Source organism: Monomorium pharaonis, chromosome 4 (genome assembly GCF_013373865.1).
Source record: "Monomorium pharaonis isolate MP-MQ-018 chromosome 4, ASM1337386v2, whole genome shotgun sequence".
Classification (NCBI taxonomy): Eukaryota; Metazoa; Arthropoda; class Insecta; order Hymenoptera; family Formicidae; genus Monomorium; species Monomorium pharaonis.
The window spans coordinates 26,375,431-26,402,852 of NC_050470.1; the positions used below are offsets into that span (position 1 = coordinate 26,375,431).

General features: G+C 36.1%; 1 protein-coding gene and 1 long non-coding RNA gene across 8 annotated transcripts in view; one reads left to right on the forward strand and one right to left on the reverse strand.

Annotated features, from left to right (window-relative positions):
- The window catches only part of LOC105839837 (protein abrupt), an 80,977-nt gene that overhangs the window by 47,899 nt on the left and 5,656 nt on the right, over positions 1 to 27,422 (forward strand). For 3 of the 7 annotated variants that reach the window (XM_036285561.1, XM_012686418.3, XM_012686420.3), the window contains 4 exons: positions 4,008 to 4,232; positions 4,628 to 4,825; positions 4,984 to 5,149; positions 5,982 to 6,041. In XM_036285561.1, the coding sequence (XP_036141454.1) occupies positions 4,008 to 4,232; positions 4,628 to 4,825; positions 4,984 to 5,149; positions 5,982 to 6,041 (649 nt within the window). Of the gene's footprint in view, positions 1 to 4,007; positions 4,233 to 4,627; positions 4,826 to 4,983; positions 5,150 to 5,981; positions 6,482 to 6,912; positions 8,334 to 25,330; positions 26,952 to 27,422 lie in introns of those variants that run through there. The other 4 variants (XM_012686419.3, XM_012686422.3, XM_012686421.3 and 1 more) reach the window with 4 other exon arrangements.
- The window catches only part of LOC105839843, a 136,620-nt gene that overhangs the window by 35,848 nt on the left and 73,350 nt on the right, over positions 1 to 27,422 (reverse strand). The window lies entirely within an intron of this gene.

Below are 27,422 nucleotides of genomic sequence, written 5' to 3' on the forward strand. Positions count from 1 at the left end.
CATTTGATAACAAGCACGATGTGATACTATAATAAGATCTTTGATGATAGGTTGCATCAATATATTCGCTGTATAATTCTATGTATAATTATAATAGAATTAAATATACAAGACTCTTTTAAAAGATACATTTTGCTATATTTCGCGAACAAACAATGAAGCGTAATTACCAGATATGTCGACGTATCCTTGCATATACGGTTGTAATCGAATAAGTATCATCCGTTAGGGAATTGTGATATATATCGTGCAGATCGATACGTATCTCGCAAATTAATCGGAGGCTCTTTGATCATTCGCCTATTCTGCTCTGACGCACACGCGATCATACAATTAATTATTGACCCGTTTTAATCCCGTTAGGTCTAATTAGAGAGGATGGTGTCTCGTCTCAAAGTTGTTAATTGAGTTGGTTAATGCGATAAAGGAGTTCGTACTGTTCTCATTCTCCTTCCCCTCTTGCATCATCCATTGTCTCTCTTCTTCTGCCTCTCTGTTTCGCTTTATCTCTTTTCATTGCGGAATTCTAAAGGTGTGCAGATACCTGCAGACAGTGATTATTTCCACTACTTCAATTATTTAAGTTATTCTCATCAACGAGCTTTCCAGCACCCGATAAAGATATCAAAGAATCATATATGTCATGCTTAATATTCACGACGCCTCAGATTAAGTGCGTTGAAATATTGCCAAAGCAAACATTTTCTATATAAAAATAAATTACAAATTGAAAAGAGTTGATTTATATGTGTTATTCTAAAAAAAAAAATTCAGGTCGATATAAAGCCTTCGTTGATACCTTTTCTAGAATTACGACGCATAAATGTGGTACAGTAATAAAATATTACGACGGCGGGATGTTCTCGATTGTTTGCAATTAAACTTTCCTTTATTTTGTATCGTATAATAAGGATCGTTTATTCAATCGCATAATTAAAAAGTACTTTTGTAACTGCGGCATTATTGGTAAAAATATTTCTCTCCTATGCGTCACGGAAACTGCCCTTCGTCGAGAGATGAATCTCAATGCATTCGATTGATTAAGTCATGCTTTTGTCGAGATAAAATGCTCGACCAACAGAGATTTTTCTTTTTATTGCGGCACTGCTATCGGCATTTAATAAAATATAGTTCCAATTATGAAATTGCATTGTACGATTATATTCTCTGAGAAAAAAAAATTAATTTGAGTTTATTTTTTAAAGTTATTCCTCAACAAAAGTAAAACATTAATTACAAAATATATATCATTAAAATGCATGTAATTAATACACGTTATAAATATCCTAATTAATTTATGCAATCTGTTCTTTCAAAATTATACTTTTCCAAACACGGTTAAGACTCTTGTTTATTTATTTATATATATTTTTTTTAGTTATCGTTTGCACGTAATATATTACGTATACGCGCAACCTGCTCTTCCATCTCAAGAACCATTTACCCGATACGTCCCGTTGCATGCAGCCCAATAAATCGAGACGCCGCACCTCGTTGCACCGCGTGCACAGACGTTAAGTCGATACTGGCCAATAATAAATGTCTCTGCACATGGCAGCGTCGAACCTCCGTTGCCGTGGGTTTTCACGTACCGACGTTAAATTCGGGGCATCGATAATCGAAGTTGGAGCGGTTCTTCGGCGAGGTCGCGGCATTGTACGTCTCCGCATTCGCGATGCGGCGTGTATATGTGCAGAATCACGTCGTTTCGAGATATAACTGTGTAGGCAGACGCTTGGAAAGCCGCGCCATCCCAGGAGATTCATTAATTATAATTAATATCGCTGTCGATAATGGCACTAACACTTCGTATAATATTGCCGTGACGTGCATGCATCGCCGTGAGACGCCTCCGCTTTATGCGGTTTGCTCTCGCGGTCTTTTCGCGAGAGCGGTCGTGATCGATGTAACCCTCCATCTAACTGGTGTTGTGAGAACACACTGCTTGTTTGCATCTATATTATAAATATATATATTCATTTATTTTGTAGTTAATAATTAAAAATCGCTATTTTAATTATTTTGCATAGGTTTATACAAACGAGAGTAATAAATAAATAATTCATTAATAAATAGCGAAAAATAAGGAGGATATTTGTGTTTGCAGGTTACATGTATTTTTTAAATTTTCTTTGTGAATTACACACATAATTATTAAATGATACGATATGTAATCAGTGTATTATGTAATATAAATATAATAGAATAATATAAGTACGAATTTTTATAAAGACAAACCGATAACTATAAATGTGCAAGTTTGCTTGTTGAGAATAAATTGTCATCCAACGATCTCGAGGATCGTTCAATATTAAGAGCTAATTCGCTAGTCTGACAGGTGTAAGAATTGATGCCTAAGGAACGTCTCTGACGTAGATTGAGTATCGATCATTATACGCGTTGTGGTTATAAATTGTCGTTACGAATCAATTGGCCGTCGAGCGTGACTGTTCGTGGATGCAATTAACTATTGGTGAAAAGCGATTTCACTCGGTCAACTTGCTGATGAGAAAGGTGAGAAGGTATCTGGGGCACTTTTATTAATGGGAACATATTTTACGTTATTTTGGTAAAAAATTTTTTATTTTTATAATTATCTGGATTGAGGTAAAATCAAGTATTTAAAGTTTCACGTGAGTTAATTAAAAAAAAAAACGACAATGTAATAATTTTTAAGACAATTTTTCTAGATACAAATTTAAATAAAGATTAAAGTAATCGATTTGAGCAGCATGTACACTAATTATTTCAACTTTATTAAATTTCTTTAGTTCAAATATTTATGCATTTAACTTAAATATACAAAATACTTGAGTTTCAATTCAAGTATTTATATATATCAAATATTTAACTAAAATACCATAATATTTAAATTGAAGACATTTAATCAAGTTGAAAAATTTAGTTAAATTAGCAAATTTTTTCTCAGTGCAGTAATATTCTGTCCCGTAGTTAAAAGTTTTTCAAGTCGTTCTGCTACGCGTGTAAAAAAGTCGGCGATTTATGTACGCTTAAACGTACAAATCGGTGCAGCAATGCACCAAGATGAAGGGTAGCTCCGACGTGGATTAAACGACGCTGATTATATGCATCTCGGTTGTAAATCGTTACAAATTAATCGGCCGTCAGACTCCCCTGCGTGTCCATCGATGGATGGGATTAAGCACTTTGGAAGAGGGATCGATTCGCCGAGCATCGATCAGAATTCCTATACACCTCTTAACCTTTAGCCGATGTTGAATCGTTTACTTTGAGAGAGGAAGAAAAGAAAAGTAATTCTTCTTTTTGCACGGATGGATATCGAAGTGCATATGGTTTGCTGAATTTCAGTATACGTGAGAAACACTCTATACACAGAGGAGAGCGAAAGAAAGGAGAGGTATAGTATTCGTTACCGTCAAACCTCTTGACCTCTTGCTGATAGAGGATCGATGTATCTCTCCTGATTTTCGATCTTCTCTCGTATGAATCTACGATTAGAAAAATTGCGCGCTTCCTGATGGATCGATTACCTTGATCGATCGAGCGTTATAGCGCGTACTTTTTGTAATTGCTGCGTATAAAATAACTGTACTATAAATACTAATGGCTAGCCTGGATGAACTGATAATTAATAGCTGCGATTAATTTGACACTGGTATCTTATATCAAATCTCGTTGAATCAGCGCTGCGCGGTTCGGCTGTTCGATTGGATGGATAATGTTGAGCAGTATTGTACGATTGAAATAGTCTGAAATGGATGAGTTTACAAACTATCCTGAAATTTTACAATAATTTTACGTTGTTTTTGCTCAGGTAATTTTCTATAAACAAGTAACGGATGTTATACGTCGATTTTACAATTTATAATTACAGAAAAACAGGATTAACTTTTAAATGTAATTAATGTTTTGTAATATTCTGTAATGAAATTTACGTCAGGAAGCTTCTAATTATTTGAGTGTTTTGCACTGCGTTGTTATTTGTAAAAATGTGAATTCGAAGGAAATGTTCACTTTTGACGCAGGCAAATCCATGTCCCCACCCAATTGTAATTCTGAAGGATGTGGCGTCATCGGATATGGAATCCTTGCTGCGTTTCATGTACCACGGCGAGGTGCACGTGGGACAAGAGCAGCTACCTGCCTTCCTGAAGACGGCTCAGATGCTTCAAGTGCGGGGTTTGGCGGACGTTAATAGCGGCGCGACGAAAATTCCGTCGTCGTCGGCCGGCAACAACGGTAGCGCACCTGTAAGTTGTCCCCGCGGCAGTTTAATATGGAAGTTGGAAAATTAATTATACGAATTATACGGCTGGTTTCGAACTTTTAATTAATTTAGCCTTAATTAAAACGAATTTTAATTAATGTGCTTTTAACACTACGCCGTCGCCGTTACCGTGACAGGCGGAATCCCCGGCTAGAGTTTCCTGCTTCGTCCTTTAGCTTTTAATTTCACGACTTATAATAGACGTTAGACAAATATTACGCGGAAGTTTTAATAATGGATGAGCATCCGGAGTTTCGCGGATTATAATGAGATTATTGAATGTTAAATATTAGTTGAAACTAAATTATGAAGAATGATTGCGTGACCTTTTTCATGGATGCTGTACTATCATCCGTATGTTGTCTTTAATTTGAGCAGGCGACCCCACGTAATTGGCAGGATAATGGCAGAGGAGATCTCAATGACAGTGAAAGTCCACCGGAAAAGCGAGCAAGAAGTTACAGCCCGCCAATGGGTAACCACGTCGAACAAAAGTCAGATCTTCAGGAATCTTTGTTAGGTCAAGCACTCGAAGGTGGCCCTACGATACACACGGCATCCTCGAACAACATACAGGTGAGTAAATATTTTCTAGTAATCGTGATTTATTACTACATGAAGTGCAAGTTCATTGCAAGTTATTATAGCTTTGTGAAACTGATTAGCATCGTTGCAGTCGATTAACAGCTATTTTTGATTGGTATTTCATAAGTATGGGAATATTTTATTTTCAGGCGCAGTCGACTGGCGAAGACTCGAACTCTATGTCGGAAAACGAGGAGGATATGTCGAATCACGGCAGCATCCTGAACGCGGTGAAGACCGAGCCAAGTGACATTCTGAATGACTCTATAGAACATCACCGTAACAGTTTTCCCGCAGCGTTGTTGAGTCTTCAAGGTAATTATTTGGCTTTTATGCTTAAAATTCTCTCACATTGACTTTTATATAACATTTTATACTCCGAGATTATATCTTTTACTTTATTTGGGATTAATTTAATAATAAATATCACGTAATCTGCGAACAAAGTAAGCAGACTATTGATCTGTTTGAGAAATGTTTTACATTAATAATTGCTTATGTAAATAACAGCCACTTCGTTATTTATAAGGCAGAGCTGAATTTATGGATGGACCAAAGAAATCCGAGTATTGTCGAAAGGATGCAAATTAGTTTTTTAATTAATAGCACATTTAATTACTAATTACATTTGTAATTAATTATTAATTCCTCGTCCAGTTACTAATTACTTTCGTAATTAGCAATTAGCCCGACTTAATTACTAATTACGGCTTCAATTAAAATTAATTAATGAATAATTACAATTATTTCTATTTGTGTACATAATTTCATTGTATTCTTTGACTTATGAAAATGTGTTAACATGAATCTATTATTAAATGTAATAAACTAACATATTATTAACATAATTCGATTTCGTTTACCTGTGCTATGGTTAATTGAGCGATATAAATCTCATGATTTATATTTATATTTACCGTGAAATAGTAGTTGACTTTGTTAATACATACTACGTGTACTGCATATTATTAAATATTAAAAATTAATCATAATTTTATTACGTTTTGCGATAATTTACTAAGACAATATATATTATACCTTTAATTTTCCATTTATACATAATATATAAATAGTTGCATTTCTTCTCTTATTTAGTGATGTTAATCTTTTTAAATTTATCTAATTGATCTCTATTTATAAATTGCAGGTATGAACATGCCAGGACCTTCCGGTATGCATCAGGTAGCCAATCAAGATCCAAATTACGGTAAGTTTATCAAATCTACGATTTGATCTCTCAACCCTTTTGAACATTCTTAAAGCCCAGACTAGTATCCTTCCGTCGTTTTCCTCTGATCTCTCGTTGTTGCGTTGAATGCATGAAACTCTCGTACCTCTCACAACCCTTGCATCCCTTGTCAGCTACCCCTCTTATCACACGGTGAGCAGCAACTTATTATGGAGTCGTATCTCAACGGCTCTTTTATGATTTTCATTATTATGGTATCTTATATGGCGGAGATATAAATCCTTTTCATAGTAACCATCATGCAATTACTTTTCTATTCGGAAACTAGCTTCACATTGTATCTTCGTCATTGTCTTGTCTGCAATGTGAGGCTTATTTTCGACGTCTCCTATTACCTTAAAAATTGTGCAAGTGTGAAATCGATCCGCGTCATTACTTACAAAATTTTCAGGATCAGAGAAAAAAATCGAGTTGTAAATCTAAAATTATATTATCTATGATTATCTAAAACAATTTCAATTATGCGTGTATCGATTTAGTGATCTTATTTGATCATAAAATTGGAAATAAATCGCGATATGAGAAGATAATGAAGAAGAGACGAAAAATAGGGCGCACAAGAGCGCCAGGAATGATTAAGGCCTTATTAACTCGCATGATACGAAGGATCAAATCCTTCAATCCTAGGTTTAGAGAGAAGCTCGTTGGGGGAGGGTACGAAAATTATCGAGGGCAAATTGTCTTTAATACCTGAAAATACACTTTCACAAAAGAGAAAGTTGAAAAATGCATAAGAAAGGGCTGCGGGAGGCAAAGAAAAGCGATTGAATAGTGTTTAAGGGATCGTACGAGGTTGGCTGTGAGGACTGACATTGGCTGGTGGTTCCAGGGCGGTGGCAGCCCTCTGGAGGAGATGGTTCAAGCTCAAGTTCCGGTTGGCTGCCGGGTACATCTTCCAAGAACGAGCACGCCGGGTCTGAAACCTACCAGAGCGGCGGAGGTCACAACTCGAAAGGGCAGGATCTCTCGACCCTTCTACAGCATCATCATCATCAACATCATCACCACCACGCCACCAGCCAACAGTCATCGCAGCAACACACCCTTAATGCCCTCAACTCCCTCAATAACCTAAACAGTGAACAACTGACGATCATGCATCAGAAACTGCAGAATAATCTCCAAAGTCTCCAGCAGAGCACTTCTGGTAAGAGCGATCAACTAAATCTGATGCTGCAATCTTGCGCGAAGGACAAGATCGAGAGCATGGCGATACTCCATCAACAAACACACAGGCGGTATCATCAGCAAAGAGAGGATCCTAATCACGGCGGTAAACCTAAGTGTCCCGAATGTGGCAAGATATACTCGAACAATTCCAATCTAAAACAGCACATCGTCAACGTTCACACTGTTCAAACTGAGTATATCTCGTGTCACGTATGCAACAAGCAATTCAAGACCAAGCAGTATCTGCAGATTCATCTTCTTTCTATGCATGGTATCAGAAAGCGAAAAACCTATCCTCTGTATCAGATGCAACCGCACGTACAGCCGCAACCGCAATCTTTGCAGTCTGCTTCGCAAGTTTCCACGAGCCAGCAGTCTCAACAGTAATATTCCACGGCTGACAGATGATTCGGAGATGAGCACCAATCTGGAAACTGATTGAAGAAGACCCGCGATTTACATATATGCGCGTGGAAGATCATTCGCTGATTCCTCATAATTTGTGATCCCTTGTGAAGACTTCGACAAATGTTTTTATAGTGATGAATCCATTGTTATTGCGCTATGAAAAAATCAAATGTGAAAAACGCGCTGCATAGATGACAACGTGTGCTTGTGTGCTTTAGCAGAAGTGAGTTGACGCTGGCGATATCATGATCGCAGATGTAATATATATATTCTGTGAGATGCGCTGGAGGAAGGTGCGTAAACCCAACGTAGATTATACCTTAATTTGTCTTTTTGATAATTAATGATATCGAAGCATCGAACAAAGATAATTGCACACCTTGTTAAAATGGCATGCAATTATACACCTTGATAAGACTGCACGAAGTAATATTATACTATTTAGTGTTGAGATGATTTTATAGCTAGTTTATTTATGAGTTTGAACATAAACTATGACGAAGAGTTTTTGCTCTGATTTCTGTCATAATTTGAATTTGTATTATTATTTCTTTATCGATAAAGAAATTATATAATAAATAACTGTTTTTTTTACTTTTTTATGTTTTTATAAGTTTACTTATGCTGAGAAAATTTTAATAAATTCACTCAGTTATTTTTGTTCACATGAGAGCAATAAATATTTAAATTTTGTAATTTGATCACAAGCTGATTCGATTCTTTATTATACACATACATATGTTGAAAGTATTATTACAAAATATCTTTAGTTAAATATATGTAATCGAGAAAATTATAAATTTATAAATTTATATGCATATATAGTATTTTTAAAAGTATTATTTAAAAGTTATTAATATAATATTTCGAATAATTTCATTGCACATTTGACCTCCCTCTCAGCGCATCAATGGTGGTTAAATTTGACCCTGAGTGTGCGTCGAAAAGGCCGCGCCTAAGCGATCGAAGCTCACACTCGTAGGTATTCGTTTTTTATTAGAGTTCGGATAAGGGTGCGGAGGTGTCGATAGGTAAGGTGGAGGCAAAGAGGGTGCTGGTACGAGAATTGGCCGACCTATTTTCGTACCATACCGCAGTGCGCAGTTCACCCTTCGCGTTGACGATAAGCAGGCCTCCTCGATTGGTCGGAAGAGCAAGAACGGGGGTGAGCGTGAGAGAGACAAAGCTTGAAAAAGGTTCCTTTACCGCATTATAACTAGTGCGATAAGTAAGATGGTATGATCAACTTCGTTTTTTGAAAAGCAGGCTCGCGTCGTGAAGCCATCCTTTTACGATATACTCATCTTTTGTGAAATCGCCTGCTTTCACGAAAGAACCGAGCGGAATGAAGGATTACAGAAATGGATGGGAAAGCCGGAGATACGAACGGAGAATGTATATTTATATATAACTCTCACCTTCAATAGAATTATTATTATTAATTTCTTTTTTTTTATGGACGAAAGCTTTCAAATTTTTATACAGACCATCGATGAGGCTTAAAAACTTTAAATGTGTGCATATATTTATATGTATTTATATATATAATGTATTCTAAATGTATTGTATATACATATATTTAAATATATTATATATATTGTATATACAAATATTTAAATATATTATATATATGTACATGTATATTATATGTATATTTATATATATGCTTGTACTATTTGTACATAGGTAGATTAAGAACATTAAAAGAAGATAATTCTTAAAGATCATGGCATTTGCATTTTGAAACTTTCACGAACAGAATTTTGTAACGTTATTTTGCATAATTATTGAAAATGAAGGTACATCACTGCAATCTCACGGCAGCAATCTGTCGTAATTGGCATGACTGATGTGCAATATTAATCACGAGATTTCCCCCGTTCATCACTACATCAATTTATCTTACAGTACAAAAAAAAATAAAAATGGACAATCAAGCCATTCGTACAATTCTGCCCATTTCTCATTGTCGAGAAACGCAGATCGACGAAACACTTTTGAAAAATCCAGAATCAATTGGCGCAGCATCACTTTGCCTCTCGTGACGTGTATCGGGAACATGAACATGTACGTGTGTCACGCACGCCATCGTCCGTAATATTACGAGGGAGAAAGAGATAGGGTACGTCGTATTGATCTCGAGGATTCAACAAACAGCACCTAGTACCTCCCGCTCGTTCCTCTCTAACTCTATCTTGCTTCTCCACCCCGTGCCAATCCTCCCTCACCCTTCTGTTCCCTCTTTCCTTCGCTGATACCTCTCCCTGTCTCTCATCGTGTTCCATACTATTCGATTCGCCCTCGCGTATATAGGGTTTGATGAGGGCAAGCAACCCTGCTCGGACGATAATCGCAATTCCATTGTCGGGCTTTCGATCGCCGTCAGTCTCGTCTCGACAATTGTTCGCGTAAGGATCCATCCTCCTTCCGCACTTTCTGTACGATGGAGAATGAGATCCCGGCAAATCACATTGCAGGATAATATCTAAAAAAATAAATTGCGACTGCTTTCCTCCGTTATTTTGTGGTTTCAAATGCCACACGCAGCACGTAGCACTGCAGAAATTTACTTTAATTACGGCGACATTAAGAGAGAGAGAGAGAGAGCGCGAATGTTTTCTAAATTACTGTTAAATGACCAAGTGTTAAAATGCTGGAAAATCTATTTTACTCTCTGAATCACAATCAGTGAAAACTCGACAAAATCAGTGGAAATACACTGACTTTCAGTTATATACATATAATCATTTACTGATTATCAATCAGTGAAATTAATACACTGATCTTTCAGTGACTATACACTAATTCTGAAATAAAAATTACTGAAAGACAATAAATATTCACTGATTATCACAGTTATAAGTATGCCACTGCGAATCAGTGAATATCCACTAATTAAGATTTAGAGAGTATATGTAGGTAAAAAAATAGAATATATTAAACACACACAATACATTTAATACATAAAAGAATGTTATGCCTTGCTCCAAAAATTGAGTACTGATTATTTCCACATGTGCTTTTTTTCTCAGAGAAAGTATTTGCTTATAATTTCTAAAACGCAAAGTTTGAATTATTTCTATTAAACAATGTCATAATTTTATCCATACGGTTACTAAATGATAGAAATAATTTCCTAGAAAGGCTGGCGATGCGAACTTACGAGAAAAGGGATATTTAGCCATTCGTGAAAAGTAAGCATTCTGGGGGAATATTAATTTAACCAGGAAAACAGTTTCGATCCATCGATCCGGTGACGCTTGTTAACAACACGAGTGCCTGTCTCGTGTTAGCAGATTGCCGATTTCCGCGCAGACAGACGAGCAAGCGAACGAGCGAGCGAGCGAGCGAGCAAGAGAAAGTTCACTGAGACACGCAATATTCGGGCCTACGACCATCGACCACGCGATTCCACAGCCGCCGCGTTTATCCTCGTTGCGAACCCCTGACAAAACAAACCCCGCCGGCTTATCCAATTCCGCGGCGTTTCCACGAATTTCTTCCATCCCGTGCCAACCCCTGACGCTCACAGTCCCCACGTAAATGGAGGCAGAGCTTCGCATTTGTTCTCAGCAACCCCCTCAGCTACCTCCCTGTCTCCTTATCCGCGCACGTTCTTCTTACTCCAACCGTCTTTCTTCCCCTCTCATCCGGTTCGTCGTTCTCTTTATTTTGTGCCATCGGCGTAAAGCTCCGTCACCTACGAGTACGGCCTCGTCTAAAAGCACTCACCGATACTCCACTCAGCACGGTTGCGGTCGGGGATGGGATTCACTTCCGTTTCAGGACATGCGGTAACCCAGTGACACGAGGCACGGGAGAAAACGATAGGATAGGATCAGCTGCGAGACTGCGCAGCCACCCGCATGACTCTCGGCGGCCTATGATTGATGATTGTCGTTTACAAGTACCTTTAGTTACTTTGGAGATGATGTAATAGTTCCTGAAACTTCGAGATGAAACCTTGGGAAGGTTTCAGTTGAATGGTACTTTAGTAAAAGCAATTTTTTCCTTTCGTTTCTATATTTTTTTTTTCTTATTGATAAATCGCAAGTGTCAAGCTGAACATAAATCATGCAATTTATCTGTACCATCAGTTGCACAGCAAAGTAATTAAAAATGGATTAATAACGTAATTTTATGTCACAAATTATTAAAAAAAAATACATATGTATTATAAAGTATTATAAAGATTTTGATTTGACAAGTTTATGAATGATTGAATCGCATAGCAGCAAACTATAGATATCACATTTGCACATTGGTGAGAAATTCTTAGTGAAATTCCCCGTAGCTTTATTATATTTTTTCAGAATTATAAAAATTATCAAAGTGCAATTCTTCCAAATCTGTGATATTTTTCCAAATTTATAATAATTTTTCGAAATCTGTACAGTTTTTCTATTTATAAAGATGTATCTCTGATTTGTTATCTGAGTAATCATAATGCGCGATTTTACATAAGAACATTAGATTGAATTTTTCTTAACTAAAGTAAAAAAAAAAGAAGATTGAATTTGCTTGCGATTTTTGACTCAAGATAATGTGCTTTAATCTTTAAGTTTAATCGATTTTCTTGAAGTATTATTTTAACTTATTTATATTTCAATTACAATTAAACTTAAAAATTGTTTTAAATATTCCGTACATATTTATGAAATAAAAATAATATAAAATTGCTATTAATTCGGACATTTATGATATAATTTAATTAAAATTGACGTTGTGAAAATTAAATTCAAAATTTTATGAAACTCATTTTAACCGCTGAGTTAAAAGTTTTATGAACATATAGTCTCGTCTTGCTGTAACATTGAAGACAATTACGCGTATCATTCCGGCCACCGAAATTACGTGTCAGCGTGACTTATGTTCTTTTTGCGCCGGTCCTTATCTCAATCTCTCGCGCTAGATTCCAACAGCCTACTACAGATCCAGGTTTTCTACCACGAGGTTGACTCCCGATCGCGCACTCTCGGCAGATTAGAGTCATCTATCACCCGGATCCGATCCGGATAGTTTCGTTTCAACCGAGCTTGATCAGATTCTTATCATCCTGACGAGTTTTCTATAGGAAAATGTGATTTAACCCACGTCGCTGCTCGACATTCTGCACGATATTTTTTGACGTGTATAACGTGAAAGAATGACAGATTGCAAGTAGGTTTCAATATTGTAAAGACAAATATATTATAAAGTGTTCACGTGAGCGCACACTCATAATTGCTCATTGGCGATCTTGTTTGTGTCGGTATTGTGTGCGTGGGCGCATGGGGTGCGGAACATCCGCAACATAGACGAAGGATCGTAAGGAAGTATTCCTCTTCGTCTTCTTCTCTCTTAATCTTTGCTGACCGCCCGTATCCCTCAGGTGTCCGTTCAAATCTCGATTTTCTTAGAGTATCCGGGAGAAAAAGAAAACTCGATTACCTGAAGTTTAACGTTAAGGAAATCGAAATAGATATCGACATATATCGTTCTTCTTTAATATAATTAATTTTTCACATTTTATATAGTATGGACAAAAATGTTTATGTTGATATAACATCTCCTAGGTAGATTTTTTCAATATTTGAATTATTTATTAATTTTATTTTATACTGATGGCTATGATTGTATAAAAAGAATAAATAAGTTTAATTTTTTATGTTATGTTTTACGTATATACTTTTTAATATTAAACTTGCTCATATTTTGTTGTAAATAAATGCAATCAATATCTCTATCGTCGTTAACAATTCCTCAGCGTTCAAATATAGTGTTTTAAATTTTAAGGGGATGCTGGAGTGCACGTCAAACTTGATCGGGGTCGATAATGTAGGGTTATCAACGTTTTTTTATTAGAAAATATCTTTGAATTGGCTTTACAAAATCCCAAATCCTTTTACACAATATCAAAGGACAATTTCATGTCAATAACAATTTTTTTATATATTAAAAAAATTTTTTATGAAATCATCTTTTGCGCTCTTTATTTCTGTGCGTACTTTGACTGTATAAAAGGATTTTTAATTCTGTAAAACCATTTCAAAGATATTTTATAATAAAAAATTTATTTTTTAAAAGAGAATATCTTTTTTTAGATTTTTAATGTTAGTTCTAATGGCATGACATTAATTGTTCATGTTGTCGTTAGAGGGCAATTATTTTATGTTATACATATAAATTGCAGAATTTTAGTTTTAATCAAATATTGTCAGCTGATAGCTCGCTGTGCCAAAAGCAATTAAGTTATTAAAAAAATTGTTTTTTTATTGAAATAAAATCGGCCTTTGCCCTCTTCATTTTTGTGCATATTTTAACTATATAAAAGATTTTGAAATTCTGTAAAGTCAATTCAATATTTTCTAATAAAAAAATGGCGATAATTTGCTTCACTTCGGGATCCCCTAAAGCTCGTAATCAATCAAAATTGCTATAATACTCAAGAAAATGGAACTTCGCTTTGTAAGGATTGGAACGATTTTAAAGTAGAGAATGAACGTGATCAGGTTATCACAATCGAACTGTTCGAAAAGCAGGTGAAAAACAAAGATCAGTCGGAAAAAGAAAGGATCCGGAAATAAGACGAGATTGGATGTAATGGCCCACTTCGGGAGTGGCGATGCCATCAGATATGTTCGAGGGAGTTAGGGCCGGCGGATAGGACTTGCGTAGATCTACACATGGCCTAGAAGGCGCAGAACATCGCCCGAGGATATCGCGGGTAGGATAAAAATGAGGTTTTTGCGCGATAAGCGGAGAGCAACGAGACGAATGCACGATGTCACGTCGTACTATTTGTATCCCTCCCTTTTACCGCCACCGCTGTTTTTTTCCGATCTGTTTGTCCTTTCTTCATCGGACTTTATCCCATCGAACCGTTTCGTCTCTTGCCTCTTTAATGTCGCCTGAGCGCCCTTTTTCTCCGCCTTCACTCTCGCGCGAAATCCACGTGCTGCCGTCGCGTGACGACTTGGACCACACCGAGGGTGATTCACCGTACATTATTGCGTCCTTCGGACAAATGACGATTGCAATTCCCTTTTGGAACTTGTCGCATTAATCTCCGCGACATCATTTGCTGAACGGTGATTGAACCTGACTTTCAGACGCAGAATATCCTTTTGCTAATTTGAGTATATTGCGATATAAAAATATGCGCACGAATATGATGCTAGACAATTGTAGAATTAAAATAAATTGCAGTGTAAAACTCACGAGAATTTATTACGTTTTTAAAAAAAACTTCGATTCCCTCTCGGAACTTGTCACATTAATCTCCACGACATCGTTTGGCGAACGATGAATGAAGTTGACTTTCAGATGCAGAATATATTTTTGCTGATTTGAGTACATTGTGATAAAAAAATATTCGCGAAACACGAACAATATAATATTGCACCGTATAGAGAAAAAATAAATTGGAGTGTAAAATTTGCGAGAATTTATTACATTCTGCGCAACTTCGATTTCCACAAGGACTTAATTAGTTTGCAGTATACTTTCAGAAAATATCGCGCGTAAGTTTGGTGGATCGATAGAAGCAAACAAATGGTAGGGAAAACATGGCGCGCACTTGGCTTTACATTCCCGTCGCGCGTTCGAAATTGTCGTTACGAATACTCCGGCTTTAATCTCCCAGGTCTATCGATTCTCGTCGACATGAGCGAAAAACGAGAACGCATTTCACGGACGTTACAACAGCGTGGTAAACGTGGCGCGGCAGAGCAAAAAAAAATTACCTCCGAAATCCACTTAATGCAATAAAAACGATGGACATCAAAGGCGAAATCTCATTAACGAGAAAAAAGCGCAAATATGCTTTTATCTGGAAAAAAGCACGAAGCACTCTTAAACAAATTGACAACAATAAATAGATATTCAAAAAATAATGCCTGCAACGTTGATTAAGAGGGATAAATCACGTTATAGCCACGATGAACATCAACATGGTTCCCAAACTTTTTTTTACACAATTCAATATTTAAACGCTAAAAGGATATTAAATAAAATGACTAATACGACTGATAAAGAATTCAATAAATTACGCGATTTATTTAACACGCAAAATATTTAGATCGCTTTTTTTATAACATCATTCATTTTGTAACATCATTCTATCGTCGGTTTAAACTTGAAATGCATCATCATTTTAATCGTAACGTAAAATCATTCGATTTCTTCCCAGTCTATCTTCCCTATAAAAAAACGTTCTATCTCTGTTTGAGACGCAAAAGTCACGGCCGATTGTGGCGACTAAAACGTCTCTGTTTGCGACATCCACTAACTTCCGTGGGGAAAACAAAAAACGGGAACCGTGAAGAACGAACTCCGAAGCTAGCAACTTGTCCATTTTCTGATGCCGGCGGCGTTCTCGCTGCCGAGATTCAATCAAACTTGCAAAGCTTTCGAGCACTTGGCCGAGCTCTCCTTTCCGGATTACTCGCGTAGTAAACAGCGACACGGCCTGCAGCGCGCGACGCCGGGTGTCGATAAGAAGGCGTCGAGGAAGAAGGTGCGGATGCCCGAACGATGTATTTGGGGTACATTCTCTCTCGGAGGAGTGTCCGCGGAGGGAGGGATGGAATGATGTGGACTAAGGGTGGAGTACTGTAGAAAATCAATGTGGTCATAGAAGAAAAGTGGGTGGGAGAGAGAGAGAGAGAGAGAGAGAGAGAGAGAGAGAAAGAGAGAGAGAGAGAGAGGAGAGGAGAGAGAAAGAGAGATAGGTAGGAACCGAGGACAAGGATCCTTTATGTCGGGTCACGTCTTTAATATACCTCGCGTGGGCGGCGGTGTAGCTGCGGCAGCAGGTTTAATCAATCTTCACGGTGAGGCGGTGTTGCGCCGCACGGATGCTGCATCCGTGAGAAACGTGCGGCACTAAGACTTCGATTAAGACCGATTGCGGGATTGAAGTTTACAAAAAAAAAAAAAAAAACGTGAACGTAGTTGGCACAATTGTTATGCTAGCAAAAGATGCTCATTCATTCCTTGCATCCGGACTAGCATTCGCTATTCTAAGAAACTCATGGTCAATATTTTTTACTCTTTACTGTAACTATAGCTCACGACCATGACGAAAAATGACAAATCTTTCTCCTTGATGCAAAGCATTGTGTGGAGATTTTCCGTTTTTCCAACGTTACTTGAATTTGTTCACTTGTGTAATCTTGTTTTCAGCTGTTCTTTTTTTCCTTTACCGGTTTCTTACATTTGGTTCCGCTGCATTTTACTTAATGGTTCCTACTACGCTTAATAATTATTCCGTTAGAAAAAAATTCTTTCGAATAAAATGTCTTATGTTAAATAGATTAATGAGTTTATCTTTTTTTTTTGTGAATTTTACATAAATTTTATTGTTGAACTTTAGGGCACGTTAGTTCTTTGACCTTTATGGAGTAATTTCGTAGAAATGAGAAGACAATTTTATCCAAGATATAAAAATAGAGAAGCACTTTACTTATTAGAAATTTTATTTAAATTTTATTTAATTAAAAAAATCTTAGATTAGAGATCTCTTGCATTTATTAAAATTAATTATAAGAAACAGCATTGTTTACATATTAATAACTATAATTTAAACATGCGCGCGCGCATATACCACATACACTTTCTCTCGCGTTCTCTCTCTCTTTTCTCCCTTGTTTTTATTTAAATTTTATCTTTATAATACCGATTTAAAAAATAAATTTTTTGTTTTTTGTTGTTCTTTTGTAAATTATTAATTTAAATTATTAATTTAAATTTTATCAAAGAAACTAATATAATATTATAGAATTTATAATTTTATTATTTCTGTTGGCTTGAAATATAATTATAAAATAAATAGGTTCTTATAAATTTAAATTTATAAAAGTGTAATTTAAAGTATTTAAGATAGAAATCTTCGGCCTGTTTATCTAATAAGCGTTATATCGTCAATTGCTAAAAGATCATCTGTTATATCAGTAAGCAATGCGTACGTCAGTCGGAAAACCGAGCATTTCGAGAAAGAGCGAGATCCGCATGAAAGAGCGAGGAGAGAGAGAGAGAGAGAGAGAGAGAGAGAGAGAGAGAGAGAGAGAGAGAGAGAGAGAAAGAGAGAAAGTGAGGCTTAGAAGAGCAGGGACGGTGAGAGGAGCGAAATGAGAGTCAGAACAGACGGATGTAGAGAGGGGAGGTGCGAGAGAAGGAGTGACAGAGAGAAAAACAGAGGCCGCGCTTCCCCCGAGGGTCCTGGGATCGATCCCTGTGCAATTTCCCGCACATGTCCGCATTGATCTGCCCTCACTTGCCCCCGGTACCCACCCCTCAGCACCACTCAACCACCACTACCACCATCGTCGCCGTCGCCTCCGCCACCGCCGCCGCCGTCGCCGTTGCCACCACTGCCAACCACCCTAAGCTTCTTCGGTGGTACCTCCGATCACCAAAATGCCTACCCCCTAACCCTCCGTCTTCTCCCTTTACTGCTCCCTTCGCGGACCAAAGTCATTTCAACTACGTCAATTCACCCTCTACTTTTTTTTCCTAACGTGTCCGAGTATCACGCATCCGCGGCTTAACGTACGCGTGTCACGCGCGTTACAGATATCATTCCCTTTGAGAGTCTCTGATATCGTTCAGGTTTCTTTTTATGAGTTCGACAGGGATGCGGACAATCGTTACACATTTGTAGACATACGTAGTTTTCGAAATGATAAATGCACACATTATAAATAATGTGTTCTTCACGATCAATGCTTTTTTTTTACTTCAAGATAGTAACTGAGTGCCTCTCTTGAAATACGAACTTTCTCATTTTGTTTTGTATTTTATTTCGATGTTAATTTTTCATAAACCATTTTGTTTTATTCGTTTTTTTTGTCTGTCTTCTTTTGAAGCTTTTACAAGGTTCTATTGCCCTTCACGAACTTAGTCGGCAATCTCTTGGGACAAAATTCACTCCGAATACGTAAATCCACCTTTTATTTCCTTCTAACGTGCTTGGAACGTGCACACTCACGTCTTAACACACACGCGTCACGCACAGCGATATCCACCCCCTTCAACATCTTCCAATACTCTTTCTTACCCTTCCTACATACCTTCCTTATTCTGTATCACGTATTCGTTCCGATCCCCTATTGTCTTTTTGTTAGATGTCTTTTTTTCCTGACATTTCTCTAAAAATGCGTGCTGCTAGATAACTATCTTGCTAGTTATTTCATAAATATGTATTCCCATAAATTGTAAAAACATTTTATTGTTTTTAAATTAAGCTTCTTAAAGAAGTTCAAATATCTGTTACATATTAAGAAATGTGAAAACAATATTTTGTATATATATTTCAAGAAATTTATATATTTAATCTAGGAAATTTACTAGTAGAGTGATAATTATAATATTTTTATTATTTCCATTCAAAAATGTAAGTTGTCTAATTTAAGAAAGCAGATTTTAGATGCTGAAGTTGAAGGAATACGTTTTATTTTTATTTCAGCTATCTTTATGTCGATCTTCTTGTCTACTGTGTTTCTCTCTCAGTTTATGTCTCTATAGTTCTGTATTTTCCGTTATTGCCGCCATTGCCAAGCAATCTCAGTTTCATCCAGGCGGCTTCGGCCATCCGGTTGTGCTCCGTTTCAACCCTCCCCTTTGTAAATCCAACGCGCCAGGACGAAAGTCGTTTCAACTGTACGGAACAGTCTCCCTTCCTTTTCACTTAAACGTACTTTTTATACACGTGCGTCTCACGCACAATGCGTTGTATCCCGATAGTTGAAGAAAACTTTCGACAGAGAACATGGTTTTTCAATTCTGGGAAAGTGACTCATCTTATTGTCTTATCCCACAAACTTTTTTAGGAAAAGCTTCGAAAGGTATCGACAAATTGTTTTGTCGTTACTTCAGAAACTGCATGAGATCTTTAAAAAAATTTGATTAAATTGATTTCTGTAATTAAGACTTTTATTGTAACACGTACATAATATCTTGCATTTATGTTTCGAATAATATTTAAATTAAATATTTGACATTAAAATCAACCAATAAAATTAATTTATAAAATCAAGTTTATAATTATAAAATTAGCTTTTGATAAATGTGATCAAATATGTAGATTAATTTGAAATACTTAATAATGAAAAGAATAAATAATTAAAAAAAATTAATGAGTTTAAAAACCGCTATTAGTATCCATGACAGTTACAAAAATATATGTGAAAGTTAAAATTTTTTTAATTTGAAAATATACTTATATATGTATTATTGGGCTAAATACTAATTAAAGTTGAATACAAAGAAACCTGATATGGATGCCAAGGTCAGAGACTTAAATGCTTCGATCAATTATTGCGAGAGCGGTGTAATTCAAGCAATACGAAACGTTGCGCCCTTTACATCTCTGCTTCGCGCGCAAGCAAATGAGCAAAAAGGCGAAAGTTGAGTAAAAGTAACTTCATCGCGCGGTATATATATATTTTTTCTTATTCCCCGTAGGAGTAGAAAACTTAAATCGTGTTGAGGGGAAGAGCTCGTAGGTAGGTAACTACGCTGGCTATCTAAATTAAACTTTTCTACCCTTCGGGTTCTTTTCCTCTTGCTCAACGACTGCTATATATCAAATCACTTGTCACTAAACCTAAACCGTGCCGATGTAACCAATCGTTAACAAAGCTGGCACAAAAAGCCAGGTGTGATCACAGTTTCTATAAAAAGTAAAAAAAAAAACATTAAACTAAATGTTTTTTACTTTTTATAGAACTATATATAATAAAATTAGTAGATATTAAAAATTTTGAGAGTTTTTCTCAGTACCATCAATTTACAAAAATAAAATTGATAATAAAGAATAAAAATATTTTACTGGAAACTGTTAATAAAAATTTATTTTTAATTTAAAAGAAGGAGAGACGGAGAAAATAATTTATTAAAAATTTTTAAACTCGGAGAGTTCTATGTATATACGCGACGCAGCAAGATTTAAATTCCGTTCTTGATTCCGTTCTTGTAGTTTCCACGCGAAACGCGGAGTAGAAAACTGTTGATGGTCGTTTCGCGCTTTGCCGCCGCAACATCGAATCGGATTTCGGTGTAACACATGAAGGTTCGTTTCTCATTTCGGTGGTACTTCCACGAATAGAAATTGTACCGCCGAATATCGATCCCTGTCTATATCTTCGCGTCTTTCCCCTCAGCGGGATCGACGTTTTCGAGTTGCTCGCCCTTGCGGTAACGCGAGGCAGACGCGGAAGGACTTTCCCGGAAACCCGAAGACATCGATCTTCAGGCTCCCTTCGGCCAATCAGCGTGCTGACTGCTCCTCGAGAAGCAGGTCCTCGTTAATGCAGCGCAATTTGTCGGAGCGACGCCGCTAATGGACTGGCGCAATCATCCTGGCTTGCTACCGAATCTCTCTCCCTGCCGACAACATCGGTATCCTTCTCCTCGATTTCTTCGTCCTACTTGAAGTTTTTCGCGAAAACCTTGACGTTCGTTCGATCGCTGTATCATCTTCCCGTATTTTATTTTCTCTTCTGCGCGAAGAGTCTTAGTGCACCCTCTTCAGTCATCCTCGGTCGCTTTCCCAGCTGTTCATGACGATGTAGAATATTTGTAATTATAAAACGATAAAAGTTCTGGCTAGTTTTGTAATTATGATGTTCAATTTTGACGATATTTGTCGTTAAAATAATTAAACTAGTTTCACAGAATTGCTGACGTTATATTTTGTATTACAAGGCGTAAATTTTGAATTATTTTGAATATGAAACGTTTATAGAAAATTTTTATAACTTTAATTACATATTAAATTTTTCATAACTTTTTTAAAGTTATATCAAGAAAGTTATAACTTATTTTAGATATTTTACAATATATGTTTTGAATAAAATAAAATGGAGTCTTAGATAATTATATAATAATAATGAGTGAACAGATATTTAAAGAACTAATTTTCTAAAATTTTATTATAATGAAACGGAAATGATGGATACCAGTTTTGCCTTCTCGTAAGATGTTCCAACTTAATACCATTAAACTTAGTAAATTTAGAAGCGTACGTTCACATCTTCTCTCTTAATAAAATTAAAATATTATCTTTTATTTTACTCGCTTTTAAATCAGGTTAAATGAAGAAAAGGGTAAATTTTTATTTTTTCTAGCTATTCTGTTGAACTTGTTACATTTTCTCCCGAGGTAATTTCGTTTTGGAAAGAATTTCTCCAAGAAAATCATGTCCTTTCGTTTATCTTCTTTAAATCTCTTAGCATCTTTTCCTATTTTCACAGTCCTTCATCATTCCAGCTATCCCTTTTGGTCTTTCAATCTCTTCCTCCTGTTTCTTTCGCCTATCCTTTCGTATCTTGTCTTTCCGCTCATCGTTCTTTTCCACACCCCACAGCTCTTTCTATCATTTTCTTCCGACCGATCGGCTCGGAAGTTGGCTGTAATCGGACGGAACACATAGACCTCTCACCCCGATCGATCGAACCTGAACTTTTAAGATTCCCCGACTGAATCATCGTCTTACCTGAATATATATTTTACGCAGGGCTAAGAAAGTAAAAAAGTAACTCGTTACTGTTACTGGCTATTCATTGTAAAAAGTAACTCACTAGCGTTTACTTAAAAACTACCGAGTCGTTACAATTTCCGTTACATCAAATTTTGATAACTTTTTTTTTAGAGTGGTATTTAATTGTTTTAACATGCGATATGAGACTTCTTTCTTTTAAAATTCTGTAACAACTTGTAACATAAATTGACAATTTTTTTCTTATGATTTTTCCTTCAAAAACTAAGAGCAACTGATTACAGCATTTTCACATAATTTTTTTTAAATAAATAATCATACACAAATACTTTCTAGAGAAATATATACAGTAAGTCATTAAAGAATTATTTTATGTTTAAAGTAAAAATTTTATGTTTAAAATAAAAATAATAAAAATTAAATTAGAAGTGTCATGACTCAACATGTGTAAACAAGGTGTTCAAAAACAACGTATGTTAAAACACACTTATGCATATTCCATATTACACATGTATTCTACGTGTATAAAATAACGATATTTGTTAGCATTACTCAAAAAAATATAACTGCGTTATCATTACCGTCGCAAATAAGAAAATATAACGTTTTTATTATTAGAAAAACAATTAAGAAAAAAGTAACAGTAACGATGTATACATTTTCTAATCCTGCTTTGAATCTAACGATATAATCCTAAGAATTAGAAATAATCGATTATTTAACAATATTTATTTTTAAATAAAAACTTAAATTTCTGTGAGTTTTATGATTCGTGGGATTTTAAAATTTGTATAATAGACAAAAAGATAAATATAGATTAAACAATTGAAATTAAGATATATTATAATTGAGTTCTAAGCATTTTTTCAAAAATATGAAATATTAAATAATGGTTTGGAGATTACGTACTTTATTCATGTATTTCTACAGAATATAATCGAAGCTCGCGTGAACATTCCATCGAGTAATAAAAGATGAAAATGAAAAGAGAAAAGACCCGAGCTTAATGCTCTAGAAGCGATGTGACCTTAATTCCACCCGAATTCTGGTGTAACCCGATTGATATATAAATCATCGCGGAATACGGTTTCCCGCGGTTCGCATTATATATATGCGGTTCTGTAACTCTAATAAATTGGTTTGTCATCCACCATAAATCAGCAAGTAGTTACATATTGCTATTCCTCTTTTACATGATATTCATAGGTTTAGTCGACAAAAGTTAATTTCGAAAATAGAATGTTACGGTTACACAAATACTCTTGATCAAATTTCGGTCTGAATGTTATTTCTATTGACGCGCTGAAAAATATTTTCGTCTATTTTGAAAATAAATGTGTTTTTAGTATAGAAATAGAATTTTATTCATTCAGCGAATGTTGTTACGATAACGATCATTCTATTTTCCTGAAATTCAATCATCCTGTTTGCAATAATTTTCAAAACAATACATAAAATGAAAGAGAAGGAGAGACGATTTTTGTGATCAACTATTAAAAATATATATTCGATGTTTCCTAGCAAAAATGTAATACCATCACACTTGTTTGAGTCATTGAACATTAATGATAAAAAAATGCTTTAATATATGATAGGAGCGTACGATGGTTTCTGCATGAGTCGAGTTTCCATCACATGGTGAATCTATACATCCTTTCCTTTTACGTAATGAGACGTGCACGAAAATGGGAGAGGCCTTATGCTTAGAGATTCGTAGGAAAGATAGTCGTAACGAGGCGTAGAGAGTGGATCAATACGAAGGTTCTTACGTAGTTCGCTTACTCTCGCTCTGTCTCCCTTCCTCTTGCTCCACCCTTCTACTCTTCCTTATCTCTTTCTTCCGTCCAGACCCTCCATTTCTCTCAAACTTCATCCCGCTCTTTCTCTGTTAGTTTGCCGGTCTTTCTCCTTCTAATCTTTCTTCTCTCTTTCTCTCTCTCTCTCTCTCTCTCTCTCTCTCAGTCTCTCTTTGAGAGCTTGATGTGCACGAAGACGAAGGCGAATGATGATGCTTGCCGATAGATCGAGTACGGTTATCTTCCGTTTACCCCCCTGAATTTTCTGTCTCACTTGTGAGATGCGTAAGAAGCGGGGCTGCGACAGCCATTCCGAAATGCGAAAATAATGCCGCGTTTATGAGAGTGCGTTACGGCGCCAGATGTTTGTTCGATTTGGTACGACCGGAAGTCTCCACCCGCGTCTCCATATGAGCATGAGACCGAGAAATTAAAAGAGATAAATGAACAACAGATTACGGAAATATCTTGCATATGCGACTCGTTCAATCTAGAGCCATCGTATTATATTTTGGATAAGAAACAACATCAACAACTACAACAACAACAATAACAACACACCAAACATCCTACAACCGGGCATGCCCTGAGAGTACGAGAGTAGTACGAGTGCGATGTGTGTACGCTAGAGCAGATTGAGGAATAGAAAGAGAACGGAAAAGTAAGTGTGTATGCATGACCGTTGGTGTGGAGAGAGATAGATCAAGCGCGAAAGTGCGTTCAAGAGTGTGGAATAAATGTGTGTGTGTGTGTGTGTGTGTGTGTATGTGTGTGTGTGTGTGTGTGTGTGTGTGTGTGAAAGAGAGAGAGAGAGAGAGAGAGAGAACAGGATAAGAATGCGAAAGAGAAAGTGAGAACAGAGAGAAAGGAATCACGTGTGATTGGTCACGTGTATGCTGAGATACGGAACGTGTAAAGAGGGAGAGTGACAGAAAGAAAGAACGAAAAGTTTAACGTGTGTGCCTTCGTACACTTGTGCCAATGTATGTCGTGTATATGTGTATATGTGTGTATGTGTGTGTGTATGTGTGTGTATATATGTGTGTATGTATGTATGTATGTATGTATGTATGTATGTATGTATGATATGAATGTGTGTATGCGCGCATGATAGAGAGAAAGGAAGTACGATCGAGACATTGAAAGAGGAAAAGAGACAGAGAACATGAGAGAGGTAGTGCGAATGCGCGTGCATAGAGAACGCTAGAGAAAGAGAATATAAGAGAGAGAAAGGGAGGTACAGAAAGAGAGGAGAGAGAAGAGAGAGAGAGAGAGAGAGAGAGAGAGAGAGAGAGAGAGAGAGAGAGAGAGAGAGAACGTGGGAGGGACAAGAGAGTGGCAAGAAAGAGCAAGGAAGGAAACAGTATCAACTGACGGGCATGTCCTGGTTGTAGGATCGGCGATGCCGAAGAGGGAGGAGGCCGCGATGGCGGCCACCGCCACCGATACTACACAGGCGGTGGAGAATTTCGCGAGGCTCTACACGGTACTGCGCCATGACGACACTAGGCCTCTATGTCGCTACTGCGGCCGTAGCTACTCGTCACCGAGCAATCTGCGCCAGCACGTGAAAAACGTCCATTCGAACTGGCCACCGCCGGACACGTGGCCGCAGTGCAACGTATGCGGCAAGCGATGCAAGACCAAGCACTACCTGATCAATCATCAGCTGCAGGCGCACGGCATCCATCAGAGGCCTAGCATGAACAATCCCGTTACTCAACAACAACAGCAGCAGCAGCTGCATCAGTCGCCGTCCTCATCTTCATTGCCATGAGTACGTTCAACGTCGTCGTCGTCGGACGTTGGACGACTGGAAATGCGTACAAACGTGATCAAATCCTCACTGCTTGTCGAAAAGCTTTAGTTGATATTGCGCGGTTACAAATGAGAAAGTCGCTTGATAGGACTTGTTGGGAATTGTAACTGGGATTTCTCCATTACCGTCGCAATTGCAATCATCGTCATTGCACTGATTACTCGGCTGAAATTTGTTTAATCCGTTTAGGGCTTTATTCGTGATAGAACATTGTAGATTTTATAGTTAGTAATGATTTAAAACAAATAGGGATTATTTGAATGCAATTTTTTGGGCATTAATAACGGTGATTGAAACTACATTTCTGCAATTACATTGTAGTTTCTATTTTTATATATTTAAACCATGATAAAGTTTAACCAAAATTTCTTACCATACAATGTTATCGATGTATCTAAATTGTTATATTAAGTGGAAAAAATATTTATTTTAAATTAAGTAAAAAAATATTTCATTTCTATTCTTATCGTGTATGATTTTAGAAATTCATTCTATTTATAATATTTATAACATGTTGTTTATTGGTATGGACTAGATTTCATTTATCTCGACATATGATATGTCACATCGAGATTCGATATTGATAACATTGTAATTCTAACAATACTTTTATAATTGATTGAAACAGGATATTAATAAAAGAATAGAACCAGTGCAAAGAGTTTAGCCCACTTGGCACATTAAATTATTTTAGACAAATAAATTTATTATTAAACTAATAAAAAAGTTTTATATAATTTTTATAATGCAGCAAATGAAATGCATAATCATACATAATGACGAAAATGGCAGCACGAATATTAATATTGAGATTTATATAGTATGAGACAAAATTATCGATTGTTTTGACGTTATTAAATCATATTTAATGTATACGAAACTAAATGAGTATACGAACATTGACCGATAATTTTAAATAATCATACCAACGAATTATGATTAACAACATGATAGGACATTGTGAGAAACCTGACATACTCGATTAGCATGTTTACAAATTTACCTCAAACACCTCCGCCACCCTTCGCCGAAAATCCAGCTATTTGTAGTAAAAGATCTTCAATTTATATTGATTTCTCCATTCCCCACTTAAAAAACATGATTAAATGGCAATGTTAATTGTCCATATTCTCTTGCACGATTCAGACTCCTTCCAATTACATTGAAGTAAAGGGCAGTTATCCCGTAAAAAAAAATCTTATATCGTATCAATATCGTATCATTTTGTTTCTGTAGAATTTTATTTGCATCAAGTTCATTAGAATTTAAATATCCTAGCTATATGTGTCAACATCTGTCATACTCTAAAATTGTGACGTGTATCTATTTGTTATCAATGTTTGATATTTTGCCGAAAATAATTTGAAAGATATCTCAAATATTTTAATGATGTAACATAACTTTCATGTTAATTGTTCGGAGATTGCCTCGCATATGTGAAATTATCTCGAATATATAGTGATAATTAGTATTATAAATAAACCACATGTACATTATAAAAAGTTAATATATCTTGGGTTGCATAATATAATATTAATATATCTCTATTAATAAATTAATATAAATCGAAATTATATTAATTTTTTTTTTTAACAGTAATGAAATAATAATTATTCATAATAAAGTAATGACATCTTTTTGTAAAGATAATAAAATTATCACTTTAT